Raw genomic sequence first — 14,314 nt, forward strand, 5'->3', positions numbered from 1 at the left:
ATCCATATGATATATCTTTCAAATATCTCACTCATATCCACCATCCATATGATATATCTTTCAAATATCTCACTCATATCCACTATCCATATGATATATCATTTTAATATCTCACTCATATCCACCATCCATATGATATATCATTTTAATATCTCAGAAGGGTGCTAGTTGTCTGAAAGGGCACTTTAGCGTTTTAACCCAGATTTTAAGGGCAATGTTGGACAGTGTATAAATTACCTTGAATATTGCTAGGCTCAGCTGGAGAACATTAGGTGTATTTAAACCATATTCAGAAATTAATGTGTTCTTGATGTTGGATCATTTTAATATCTCACTCATATCCACCATCCATATGATATATCTTTTAAATATCTCCCTCATAACCACCATCCATATGATATATCGTTTTAATATCTCACTCTTATCCACCATCCATATGATATATCTTTTAAATATCTCACTCATATCCACCATCCATATGATATATCTTTTAAATATCTCACTCATATCCACCATCCATATGATATATTGTTTTAATATCTCACTCATATCCACCATCCATATGATATATGGTTTTATTATCTCACTCATATCCAAAAGAAAAAGAAAATAGTGACAAACTTGTTTCCAGTCCAATAAAATGTATTAATTCTTTTCCCCCTCCCCTACAATAGAAGAGGGGCATTTTGCGTCAGTCAGTCTGTCCTTCCGTTATTCCGTCCTTCCATTCTGTATCAGATTAAAGTTTTGGTTAGAGGGAGGTTTGAGGTCTGGTTTGAGTTACTTTGTGGTCACATCAACTTATAATGCATGACAAATTCAGGTTTTGAGCAAACATTCATGGTTCACTGAACATGGAAATGTGATAGTGCAAGCAGGGCATATTGTTTAAACCACTTTGTAAAAGCTACAATATTACTATTGCTACCTTGTTAAGTTGCTTAGTATATAATCTCAATCTCATCTTCCTGTCTGATTTTTTTTTCAAATTATTGTCTTAATTAACATTTATAAATATGTAAAACATACATATGTTTTTGTGAGAAAAAAAAAAAGATCCCTGCTCCTTCCTCACCATATTTCTTTGAAAGGACAATTGAATAAAGATTGCATGTGACCTTAGTTTATTATTGAATAATTTGTTTTTTTTTCATAGACAAAATTATTGATAAATGTTGAACCCAGTGACATTGCATCACCCAAGAAGACAAGGTCACATCAAGACCAAGAGGACAGTTCAGTCAACAAAGAACAGGTATGTTGTCTAGTGCTAGTAAAATGATCAAGAACAAGAAGACAGTTCAGTCAACAAAGAACAGGTATGTTATCTAGTGCTAGTAAAATGATCAAGAACAAGAGGACAGTTCAGTCAACAAAGAAAAGGTATGTTGTCTAGTGCTAGTAAAATGATCAAGAACAAGAAGACAGTTCAGTCAACAAAGAACAGGTATGTTATCTAGTGCTAGTAAAATGATCAAGAACAAGAAGACAGTTCAGTCAACAAAGAACAGGTATCTTATCTAGTGCTAGTAAAATGATCAAGGACAAGAAGACAGTTCAGTCAACAAAGAACAGGTATGTTATCTAGTGCTAGTAAAATGATCAAGAACAAGAAGACAGTTCAGTCAAGCAAAAACAGGTATGTTATCTAGTGCTAGTAAAATGATCAAGAACAAGAAGACAGTTCAGTCAACAAAGAACAGGTATGTTGTCTAGTGCTAGTAAAATGATCAAGAACAAGAAGACAGTTCAGTCAAGCAAGAACAGGTATATTATCTAGTGCTAGTAAAATGATCAAGAACAAGAAGACAGTTCAGTCAACAAAGAACAGGTATGTTATCTAGTGCTAGTAAAATGATCAAGAACAAGAAGACAGTTCAATCAACAAAGAAAAGGTATGTTATCTAGTGCTAGTAAAATGATCAAGAACAAGATGACAGTTCAGTCAACAAAGAACAGGTATGTTGTCGAGTGCTAGTAAAATGATCAAGAACAAGAGGACAGTTCAGTCAACAAAGAAAAGGTATGTTGTCTAGTGCTAGTAAAATGATCAAGAACAAGAAGACAGTTCAGTCAACAAAGAACAGGTATGTTATCTAGTGCTAGTAAAATGATCAAGAACAAGAAGACAGTTAAGTCAACAAAGAAAAGGTATGTTTTCTAGTGCTAGTAAAATGATCAAGAACAAGAAGACAGTTCAGTCAACAAAGAACAGGTATGTTATCTAGTGCTAGTAAAATGATCAAGAAAAGAGGACAGTTCAGTCAACAAAGAAAAGGTATGTTATCTAGTGCTAGTAAAATGATCAAGAACAAGAAGACAGTTCAGTCAACAAAGAACAGGTATGTTGTCTAGTGCTAGTAAAATGATCAAGACCAAGAAGACAGTTCAGTCAAGCAAGAACAGGTATATTATCTAGTGCTAGTAAAATGATCAAGAACAAGAAGACAGTTCAGTCAAGCAAAAACAGGTATGTTATCTAGTGCTAGTAAAATGATCAAGAACAAGAAGACAGTTCAGTCAACAAAGAACAGGTATGTTGTCTAGTGCTAGTAAAATGATCAAGAACAAGAAGACAGTTCAGTCAAGCAAGAACAGGTATATTATCTAGTGCTAGTAAAATGATCAAGAACAAGAAGACAGTTCAGTCAACAAAGAACAGGTATGTTATCTAGTGCTAGTAAAATGATCAAGAACAAGAAGACAGTTCAATCAACAAAGAAAAGGTATGTTATCTAGTGCTAGTAAAATGATCAAGAACAAGATGACAGTTCAGTCAACAAAGAACAGGTATGTTGTCGAGTGCTAGTAAAATGATCAAGAACAAAAAGACAGTTCAGTCAACAAAGAACAGGTATGTTGTCTAGTGCTAGTAAAATGATCAAGAACAAGAAGACAGTTCAGTCATCAAAGAACAGGTATGTTGTCTAGTGCTAGTAAAATGATCAAGAACAAGAAGACAGTTCAGTCAACAAAGAAAAGGTATGTTGTCTTGTGCTAGTAAAATGATCAAGAACAAGAGGACAGTTCAGTCAACAAAGAACAGGTATGTTGTCTAGTGCTAGTAAAATAATTCCAATGGAAAATAGATGTGCCTTTTATTTGATGGAATTATGCTCTGTGCAGTTGCAAAATTAATCCTTATGGAAATTTAGAGATGTGGTATGATCCAACAGAAGTCAAATGATGTGTGCAACTATTGGTCACCTTACATCCTTCAACAGAGCAAAATCCATGCTGTATAGTAAATTATAGAAGGCCAATTCATGGGAAAATGTGAAACAATTGAAATGAGAAAATATATTTTTATAACAATTTTAATAACAAATACATGTATGACGGACAATAACCAACCGCAATTAATGATTTACAAGCTCCTGACTAGGGACAGGCACATATAAAATGGGGCATGTTTGTGAGAGGCACAATTAGGATGCGATATCCTGTTTGTAATAAGGTTTGATTTTGCCAATCCCTGTTAAAATCAGTGGCAGGAAAAGAGTGAATTTGAAAGTTATAAGATTTTTAATAGACATTTCTTCAATAATGAAAAAAAAAAAAGAACAAACAAATGGAATATTAAGTGCACAGCATTGGAATACTGCAGAATGTTGTAAATTTTCATTTGATATTGAACACATTGTTAAGTGATTGGGTTATACATATTGTTTATTCAGTTTGTTTCATTTAATAATTTTTTACATAATTTTGATTTTTTCGACAGGAACATGAAAGATTACATAAAGAAGTTATCAGAATATTGGCTGAAGAATTAGAGATATGTTTAACTAAAAAGTAAGAAGAAAGTAGTAGCTTACTGCCGTAATGTATTTAAAAGGAGAGTAAATTTCAATAAGACATCAACCAAACAACATAAATTACCAAAAGACACCAACCAAACAATACAAATTACCAAAAGACACCAACCAAACAACACAAATTACCAAAAGACACCAACCAAACAACACAAATTATCAAAAGACATCAACCAAACAACACAAATTACCTAAAGACATCAACCAAACAACACAAATTACCAAAAGACATCAACCAAACAACACAAATTACCAAAAGACACCAACCAAACAACACAAATTACCAAAAGACACCAACCAAACAACACAAATTACCAAAAAACATCAACCAAACAACACAAATTATCAAAAGACATCAACCAAACAACACAAATTACCTAAAGACATCAACCAAACAACACAAATTACCAAAAGACATCAACCAAACAATACAAATTACCTAAAGACATCAACTAAACAACACAAATTACCAAAAGACATCTAGAAGGAAAATATGTTCTGTCTTAACAGTAGATAGTTTATACAATGTTGAGCTTTACATCATCCTGAGTCTGAAATAGATGTGAATAAATGAAAAGGAGACAGATCTACTATCAGCAGGACATTTTCAAAATAGAAAAAGCATTGAAGTATGACGTAAGACAACCGATATCCAAGGTCCTGATTGTATGCTTCCCATTTTTCAGCAGTAAAAATCCCTCTGTCCCATCTTACAGCATTTACATGTCTAAGTTGATGCATTTTCATATTATATCAGCAGGACATTTTCAAAATAGAAAAAGCCTTAAAGTATGACGTAAGACAACCGATGTTCAAGGTCCTGACTGTATGCTTCCCATTTTTCAGCAGTAAAAATCCCTCTGTCCCATCTTACAGCATTTACATGTCTAAGTTGATGCATTTTCATATTATATTGTCTTCATAATCAGGAGTGTGCTCCAGATACAAAACTTCTCCAACAGAACATTCTCAAAACAGAAAAACTTTAAAAATTGAACTGTTACTGTGCTAAATAAATCAGTAATGCATAAACTTTTATTTTCAGGAACAGTAAAATAAATATGGCATTCTTTACCAACATCGTGTCCAAAGCTCCAGTGAGTACTTTAAGACAGTAAAATTACTAGAAGACAGACACTCTAAACAAGCTTGAAATTGTACATGTATTAGTATATATGAATTAGAAAAATCAGCAGAATTTGCATGATTCAGGCTAAAATTTTAGACATCGATAAATGGATGTTTGTATTGTACGCCATTATGGCAGCAACCCATCATCTAACAAAGAACCTACAGAGGTCAATTAGAAACATTTAACAATTATTGACTAGTATTTATTCTGAAAAAAATGTAAATTTTCTTGTCTTTTGCAGAGTGAACAGGAGCCTGTTTTTCAGTGGTTGTCATTTGTTGGTGTGGTTCATAAGTGTTTCTTGTTCCCGTTTTTTTATATAGATTAGACCATTGGTTTTCCTGTTTGAATTGTTTTGCACTAGTCTTTTTGGGGCCCTTTATATAGCTTGCTGTTCGGTGTGAGCCAAGGCTCCGTGTTGAAGGCCGTACTTTGACCTATAATTGTTTACTTTTTACACATTGTGACTTGGATGGATAGTTGTCTCATTGGCACTCATACCACATCTTCTTATTTACATTGAAAAAAGGGTAAATAAAAAGTTCTTCCCCTTACGTTTATTTCTAAAATACTCTGTATCTAAATTCAGAAATTATTGCAAGCATTTCTTATTGCCATGTTTGAAGAATGGGCAAACATGATATTACTTATTGTGATTTCATGAAAGTCTGCTTACAATATATGTATTAGATATCTGAATGCATGTTCTTATTGTTGGGATACTCACCCAGTTGCATTTTTCGCATTAACAAAAATCTCTCAATAAATTCTGAATTTACATTATTTATTAATGCATTGTAGATGATTACTTGCCCTTGAAGTCTTAAGGTTTTAAAAAAAAATATATTCTTCTATTTTATTACATTTCAGGCAATATACTGGCCTTTGGCTAAAACATTATTTAAAATACTGAAAGGGGATGATCCTAAAGGATTCTTTAAAGTAAGTATATATGATATATAAGTTAATTTAGATATACTATACGATTACCTACATATTTGATCATAAAAGGGAGATATAGGACCAATGGAGTCATGGACAAAATTCAGTAATATATCAGGTTTATATCTATTTAATATTGCAAAAGGTCTTGGTAAATTTGCAAAGCTTGTGTTAGTATTTTTATGCCCCACCTACAATAGTAGAGAGGCATTATGTTTTTCGGTCTGTGCGTCGATTCATCCGTTCGTCTGTCCATCCGTCCGTTCATCCGTCTGTCCCGCTTCAGGTTAAAGTTTTTGGTCAAGGTAGTTTTTGATGAAGTTGAAGTCCAATCAACTTGAAACTAAGTACACTTGTTCCCTATGATATAATCTTTCTAATTTTAATGCCAAATTAGAGTTTTGACCCCAATTTCACGGTCCACTGAACATATAAAATGATAGTTCGAGTGGGTCATCTGTGTACTTTGGACACATTCTTGTTTTTTACCTGAGTTGCTGATGGTGAAAGCGGGTCTAGTAACTGCTGGACATGTCGGTCAGTTTGTCCGCCCGTCTGTCTTACTGTCTGTCAGTCTGTCTTTCCGTTCGTCAGTCCAAAGACCTTGGGAAGAAAACTTTCATTATGCAAGGAAAATTGTGGTCAAACCTTTCTTTGCTTCTTTAGAAGGGAATGGTGGTATGTTTGGTCTGTCGCTTGATAATGTTGAGTTAACACTTCCTGTTTGTGATACTTTGAAATTTTACAACACTTATTGTACAAGGAAAATTTTCGTCATAGTTTTCTTGGTTTCAATGATTTTGGATTATGTTCAGTTATGCTTCAGGATACATGGAACCTGAATCAATTGGATGCAGTGACACAGACACTATATTGGCTTTTGGTCTTGTTTCTACAGTCACTTTTCATAACATTGTTCCTCACATGTTGTGGCAGATATAAAGATTCATTAAACAAAACAATAATGATCACCTCCACTCTGACATTGTCACTCTGACCCATATGAAGAAGACTTTGTTTGGTCTAAACCAACGACTTAAATATTAAAGTATTTCTGCTGACCAATCACCATGATTGGCTTTACCATAAATGTAACATGGAGAGATAAAGATAAAAGACAAGCATAAAAAAACCCAAATCATTCATGATAATATTCTGTTTTATTTTCAGATCCAGGCTTGTTCCATGTTAGCAGTGATCATCAATAAAACTGTTGTAAGTACCGTCTCTAATGTAGTTGATAGAGGTCCTCATGGGGATGTCCAAGTAATCACATAATCACAAATTTTTTTTCCAATATAATCACATAATTATTAATTATTCTTTTAAACAAGATAATCAAATAATCAAAGATACAGTCCTAGATTATCAAATAATCATGAAATATTTGGTCTGGTAATCAAATAATCACTATAAAAACGGCCAAGTAATCACATAATCAAAAACCCCATGAGGAGGCTCTTGATAATTAGTTTTAGTTATTTTCAAGCTGTCTAAGAAATTATTAAGAAGTATGTAGAGACCACTCTTGTGTTTTTTTCTATCTTACAAGTAAGTACATTTATTCAAACAGACATTTTTGTGTTATTGCAATGTCTGAACACAAAAATTTTAGTCATGTTTAGAGCTAAAAGTTATTTTCAATATATTTTCCTTTGTGCTTCATTAGAAAATGTTTAGGTCTTGTAATTGAAATTCTTCGTGAGCAAAGCCCATTGAAATGTCAGTTTAAATCGCCCACATCGTTTTAAATGCAAATGGCGGGGTAAATGTAATTTTGAGGTTTTGCCGAAATTAGAACATAGCTTTGATTATAAAACAAAAGAAGTGTGTCATGTTAGTTTAGTTAATTTTGTCATGTAGATGTAGACTAAAAGCAGTGTTGACAAGCTTTATATGTTTTAAGATAATTTGTCTCGTACATCTATGTGAACAGAATTTTATCATACTGTACCAAACACAAAACATTGCATTTTCAGCAAGATAGTTTGGGAGAAACTGAGTGGGACAACTTTACTACAGAGTCTATACAGGCCATTGAATATGTAAGTTTATATTTACACAAACATTCCAATTTGTATCGTGGAAACACTGATGTGATGTTGTCATTTGAATACTTGTTGGCCCCTAAACTAGTTAGTAATTGTTTATTTTGAATTGTGCAGTTTTGTGAGCGAATCAATGGATGAAAGGGAATGGTGTATAGTGCAGATGGGAATGGTGTGCTGTTGCACATTCCAAAATGACAATGCACTGTCAATTAACTGAACTATCAATGTACCAGTTTATGTCAGTTCACGGAATTCATATAGAAAGTATGAAGTTATTGTTTTCCTGAGAGTCCTATATTGTCCTTGATACCCAAATAATTCCCTTGATTGCCTATATTGTTACAAAATTTTTAAAAGATGAAAATGAGTTTTAACAAAAGTGGCCGGCTGGCTCAAATTTTGAAATGCCGGCCCTGAATAGAATATTATATATCGCATCCGCTAGTGAGTACAAATAATATTCTACAAGAGATAATATTCATACAATTATCCTTCTATTGTATTACATTTCAAAAAAGAATGATTGCTAATATTGTCAATATATCAAACAAAAAACAGGGTACATTGTCTGCTTGACAGTTGTTGAGTTTAAGTAGTTCTTTCCACTTAATTTCTTCACGTAAATACATTGTATAGTCCGATAATATTCTATTCAGGGCAACATTCAACAATACTAGGGTATAGTCCTTAAGAGTTCTAATCAGGACAAAATTCAACTATATAATTGCAAAGGTCCTTTAAGGTTCTTTTCAGGGCAACATTTAACAATATAAGGTTATAGTCCTTAAGAGTTCTATTCAGGACAAAATTCAACTATATTAGTGCAATAGTCCTATAAGGTTCTATTCAGGGCAATATTGAACAATATTATCATATTAGTGCAATAATCATATACAATTCTTTTCAGGACAATATTCAACAATAATGGTGCAATAGTCCTATAATATTCTATTCTATGCAATATTCAACAATTTTAGTGCAATAGTGCTATAATGATACTATTCTACATTGGGCAATATTAGTGCAATAGTCCTATAATATTCCATTCAGGACAATTTTCAAGAATATAAGTGCAATAGTCATATACTATTCTATTCAATGCAATATTCAACAATATTCATGCAATAGTCCTATAGTGTTTTTTACTAACTGAAATTAAGATATATTCTAAGGAAAGAAAATCTCATATTTAATAGATATAAGAAGATGTGGTATGAGTGATCAACGAGATAACTCTCCCTCCAAGTCACAATTTGTAAAAGTAAACCATTATAGGTCAAAGTACGGTATTCAACATGGAGCCTTGGCTCACACCGAACAGCAAGCTATAAAGGGCCCCAAAAATGACTGGTGTAAAACCATTCAAACGGGAAAACCAACGGTCTAATCTATATTAAAAACGAGAAATGAGAAACACTTATGAACCACATCAACAAACGACAACTACTGAACATCAGATTCCTGACTTAGGACAGGTGCAAACAAATGCAGCGGGTTTAAACGTTTTAATAGGTACCAACCTTACCTTAACACGTATTTTAAGAACTAAAAAATTAAGGAACCTTCCATGTTCATAATTTGTCCAATCTGAATATTGTTTTGTTCTACTTTTATAGTTGGAAAAAATTTAAGTCATGTCAGAATTTAATAATGTATTAGGAAAGTTAATAAGCTTTTGTCAATATTCAGAAGGATGCACACTTCAGTTGATATATTTTTATTTTAGGATTTTCTATGGAGTTATTAAGTGCTCTGATATTATGATACACTTTGTTTCAACGAACATAAAACATATATGTGCTAAAATGCATTTAGTTTTCTTGAAAATATATGTACATAATTTAACGTACACTTCAGTGCTAAATAAAGGCAACAGTAGCATACCGCTGTTCAATAGTCATAAATCGATTAAGCGAAAACAAAGCCGGGTCACAAACCAAAACCGAGGGAAACACATCAACTATAATAAACTACTCCCACAAAAAACGTAGAAACAAACATAATTTAGATACTGAATGGTGCAGTGATTACTGCTAAAATTTATTATAAATAATACAAAATGTCTTCTCTGTCATATAGGTCCATATTGCTAAAATAAAATACATCAATAATTAAGTACAAAACAATGCATTGTAGAATTATTTGAAGGGTACATCAGCAAGATAATCTACAAAATAAATATAGTACTTTTAACAGTTTAATACGACTTCAATCAACTTTTTTCCTATTATCTCAAACTCTTTTATCATAAAATTCCTGTTATCTCAAAGTTAAACATCTAGCCCAATTGATTGATTTGCATTATATTTACTCCTGATATTTCAAAATTCCTGTTATCTCAAATTGTTTTTATCAATCTGATCAACTTCGAAATAATGAGAGACAATTTATGAAAAACGAAAATACCATAGATAAATGGGAAAAATAAACTTCTAATTAATAACCTTTTGCTAGTGTAGCCACTACCCAATCATCAATAACTTCAATCCAGTGCAATAAGATAAGATACTAACCTACAAACATAATCACATTAATTTTAAAACACTGTGTTCAAAACACAATTACAAATTCATTTCACATATACCGCACATAAATCCATTTCTTTTGTAGTCACCCATGAAAGGTAAATCTATTTTACAGGTAGTGAGAAATTTAGACAGAAATGAAAAGAGTAAATTATTGGAAGAAGTAGTTCTGGTACTGAGCAGGCTGTTCCCAATGTCGGAGAAAGCAGTGGTAAGGATAAGTTATCTGTCGTGTATGTCTCAGACTTAATTTTCTTGTTCAAATTATTTCTCATTTTGTCATCCTGGGGCCTTTGAGTATACTGTTGGAATTTGCTCATTGTGAAATGGTGTACGAGGACATATATTTGTTCACATCCTTGTTCTTTCATTGATAGTTGTTCCATTGGCTGTCATAGCACATCTCCTTTTCATATTGTTATTTTTATATTTTATGTATTTGAATCTAATGCTGTCTGTCTGTCTATTTGTCTTTTCAAGTCATATCCACTTCTGAACTATTAAATGCCTTGAAGAATATAATTTATACTTGTCATAATTGTTGCCAAACATCAGGAGTAATATTGCAAATAAGGTTAGAATGATTTTCTGCAAGGTCAAGGCAGCAACCTTAATTGAACTTCATATCCCCATAGTCTGCTATACAAATTTGTCTCTGACTCAAAAGATTTGAATTTCATGAATAATATTCATGATACTTCTACTACCAGAGGATGTGTTGCAAATTCGTTCACAATGTCTGTTTGCAAGGTCAAGGACAAACTAAGTTTAATTTTACATCTCCATATTAGAATTTACTGTCATGTCAGACTCAGAACTTTTAACTTCTAAAGGAATATCAATGATACTTGGTATTATTTTTGCCCACAACCAGAGGGTATGTGAAGAATAAGGCTGAATTGTCTATCTGCAAGGTCAACATCAAAAACAAAGCTTCAAATTCATACTGCATCTATGCTATTTGCCTAGTCAAATTGTGTTGACCTTGTATTTGTCACTGACCATATATCGCCTTGTTTGTGACATTTATAATGTGTTTCCTTGGAGTTTATTCATGACGTCAATAAAGATTATAGGTTCGCAGAAAAGGATGGCCACAGTGAAACATCTAAAAGTTTTTATCTTCTCTTTGCCCACTCCCACTGAGGACAGATGATACTGATTGATTGATTGGTGTTTAAAGCCACTTTCAGCACTATTGTGCTTTTTTGTGTAGGTCAGTTTTCATTGATGGAGGAAACCAGTGCGCGGAGAGAACCACGACCTTCAGTAGGAAAACTGACAGTCCTAGTCAATTAAGAGTCCAACCCACCTGGAACGTGTGGGATTCGAACTCAAAACCTCAGTGTTGACAGGCTAGTCATTCAGTACTTCGATTACTTAGACCACACGGCCACTCAGGTGATACTGAAAAACTCCATTTGAGCTGAAATATAAAACAGGTCTTTGTAATTAACAATACTGTTTAAATTCAGAATTTTTATGATGTTTTGTTATTGCGATAAAAATTGCAACCAGATAGGTTTTGCAAAAATAAAAACTTATTTTAAATTTTGATAGCATTATTTGAATGTAGCATTTCCTGAAATCGCAATAATCAATCTGGCATTTTGTCCATTTTTCAACATGTTCAACAATCTCAAAAAAAAAAAATGCACACAAAAATTTCTGAATTAATTAACAATAATGTTTAAATAATACTTATTGTTCTCTTTATGTTGCAGCTGTCAAAAGATATAGTTAAAAAGTTATTACTACAGAGAAAGAGGTTCCCCCCAAATTGTAGAAAATTGTGCAATAAAGTATTGAATAAACACCAGTCACATATAAGGTAATGTATGGTTTGTCTAATTTTTAAGAAAAGGAGATAATTAACTTCTTTCATATAGTTTGTGTTTTAGTAAAAACTATTTCATCTTCATTTTATGGCTATTTATGTATAGTACATCGAGTGAAATAAAATATTGCTCAATCCAAGACAGTAAATTTGTTTAAATTGTCAGGCAAGTCCATGATTATAAATATTTGAATTTTGACTGTCCAGTTGGAGAAAGATTGGGTTTAATTGATTGATTCAGTGGGTGATTAAATTTTTTTACACATACATGTTTTTTTTTTGCATTCTTGCTGTTTTTATTTGTTATAACTTTCAAAAGGACCACTACAATCAACAGGTTTTATATATGATAGATAGCATAAAAAGATAATTAGGGCCCCTCCGAATGGAGGACGCCCTATAGTGATCAGTCTATCCGTCCGTCCGTCTGTAACAAATTGTGTCCGCTCTATATCCAGAGAACTGTTATGATTTCAAAGTTTATACTTGACATGTATATTAACCAACACCAGAGGGTGTGTCATAATGTATGTACAACTTTCTAGGTCAATTTTCAAGGTCAAAAACTTTGGTTTAAGTTGACAACCCCATGTCCTATGGTAAAGATCGTGTCCGCTCTATATCTTGAGAACCATTATGATTTCAAAGTTTATACTTGACATGTATATAAACCAACACCAGAGGGTGTGTCATAATGTATGTACAACTTCCTAGGTCAAAGGTCAAGGTCAAAAACTTGGGTTTTAGTTGACAACCCCATGTCCAATGATAAAGGTACAAATTTTTTACCACACATTATTCACAGCGGGGCCCACAGAGATGGCTCCCATCTCAATGATATCTAGTTCCCATTGAGATTTGTCAATCCCCACCCCTCAGTCATGGTACATTGACTTTGAAACTTTTGCGTAGTTTAAACGTTAATTTTGTGGTAAGGTCAGCTTAAAGGAACCTCTTATTGTAAGTCAATGATGTTTGTTATTCAGTTGTATAAACATTTATAAAACTTTTGTCTAGAGATTTTGTGGTTCTACCCCCTCATTTTAGATGCATTCACCTCATACATTTTGCATAGATAGCATTTAAAAGTTTTTGATTAAATTAGTTTAAGGGAACCATTTATGATAAATCAGTGATATTTAGTATGTAGTTTTATTTACATTGACACATCTCATTTCCATGGAAATGATTTGGCCTTGTCCTATCAGTCATGGTCCATTCACTTTGAAACTTTTGAATAGTTAACATGTTTAAGTTTGAAATTAAGTTGATTTAAGAGGATCATCTGTTGGTAGGTAAATGATATTTGGTATGTAGTTATATTAGCATTGGTGTATCTCATTTCCATGAAGATTATTTGTTTGTATAAATTGGTTACAGACTTCTGTACTAAATTATAAGCCTTGGATCATTGATGACATTTTCATTAAAACACCTTGAGTGTGGTGTATTATATCTCATATACAATTTATTGCAGCTATTATTAGAATTATATGAATAGTATAACCACTACTTGTAAATAACTTATACATTTGTTTTTGCAGTGCCCAGTCTCCAAAACAGAAAAGAAAATCAGATACAGATATACAAATAGAACAGATATCAACAAACAAGAAGACAAAAATAGACGAACAATAAACATATATAATGTGATTATAGTATTTTGCATTTTATACATCCTTTCCTTTTCATGTGAAGAATCACATATAACCAAATTATACAGGACATATATCTATAGCAATGGGATTTAGTCAGATTTTTTTTCAGATCAATGATGAATGAATAGACATCATTCTGACATCGTACTTGGACTGCTTTTAAGCTGAGTTTTACTGTGCCTATTGCCGTGTGTTTGTTTATTCTACATTGGCTAGAGGTATAGGGGGAGGGTTGAGATCTCACAAAACATGTTTAACCCTGCCGCATTTTTGCGCCTGTCCCATATCAGGAGCCTCTGGCCTTTGTTAGTCTTGTATGTTTTTTAAATTTTAGTTGATTTATATGTTTTGGAG

The 14,314-nt window shown here is 32.7% G+C and overlaps 1 protein-coding gene across 1 annotated transcript in view; it reads left to right on the forward strand.

The window, feature by feature from the left end:
* LOC127711276 (myb-binding protein 1A-like) overlaps window positions 1-13,955 on the forward strand; it is a 53,942-nt gene extending 39,987 nt beyond the window's left edge. The window contains exons 28-36 of the mRNA XM_052217268.1: window positions 1,157-1,255; window positions 3,725-3,795; window positions 4,861-4,912; window positions 5,818-5,889; window positions 7,060-7,104; window positions 7,869-7,934; window positions 10,581-10,676; window positions 12,190-12,296; window positions 13,847-13,955. Coding sequence (XP_052073228.1) covers window positions 1,157-1,255; window positions 3,725-3,795; window positions 4,861-4,912; window positions 5,818-5,889; window positions 7,060-7,104; window positions 7,869-7,934; window positions 10,581-10,676; window positions 12,190-12,296; window positions 13,847-13,940 — 702 coding nt within the window. The 3' untranslated portion in view covers window positions 13,941-13,955. The remainder of the gene's footprint in view (window positions 1-1,156; window positions 1,256-3,724; window positions 3,796-4,860; window positions 4,913-5,817; window positions 5,890-7,059; window positions 7,105-7,868; window positions 7,935-10,580; window positions 10,677-12,189; window positions 12,297-13,846) is intronic.
* Window positions 13,956-14,314: the final 359 nt, after the last annotated feature.

Source organism: Mytilus californianus, unplaced genomic scaffold (assembly GCF_021869535.1).
Source record: "Mytilus californianus isolate M0D057914Y unplaced genomic scaffold, xbMytCali1.0.p SCAF_8, whole genome shotgun sequence".
Lineage (NCBI taxonomy): Eukaryota > Metazoa > Mollusca > Bivalvia > Mytilida > Mytilidae > Mytilus > Mytilus californianus.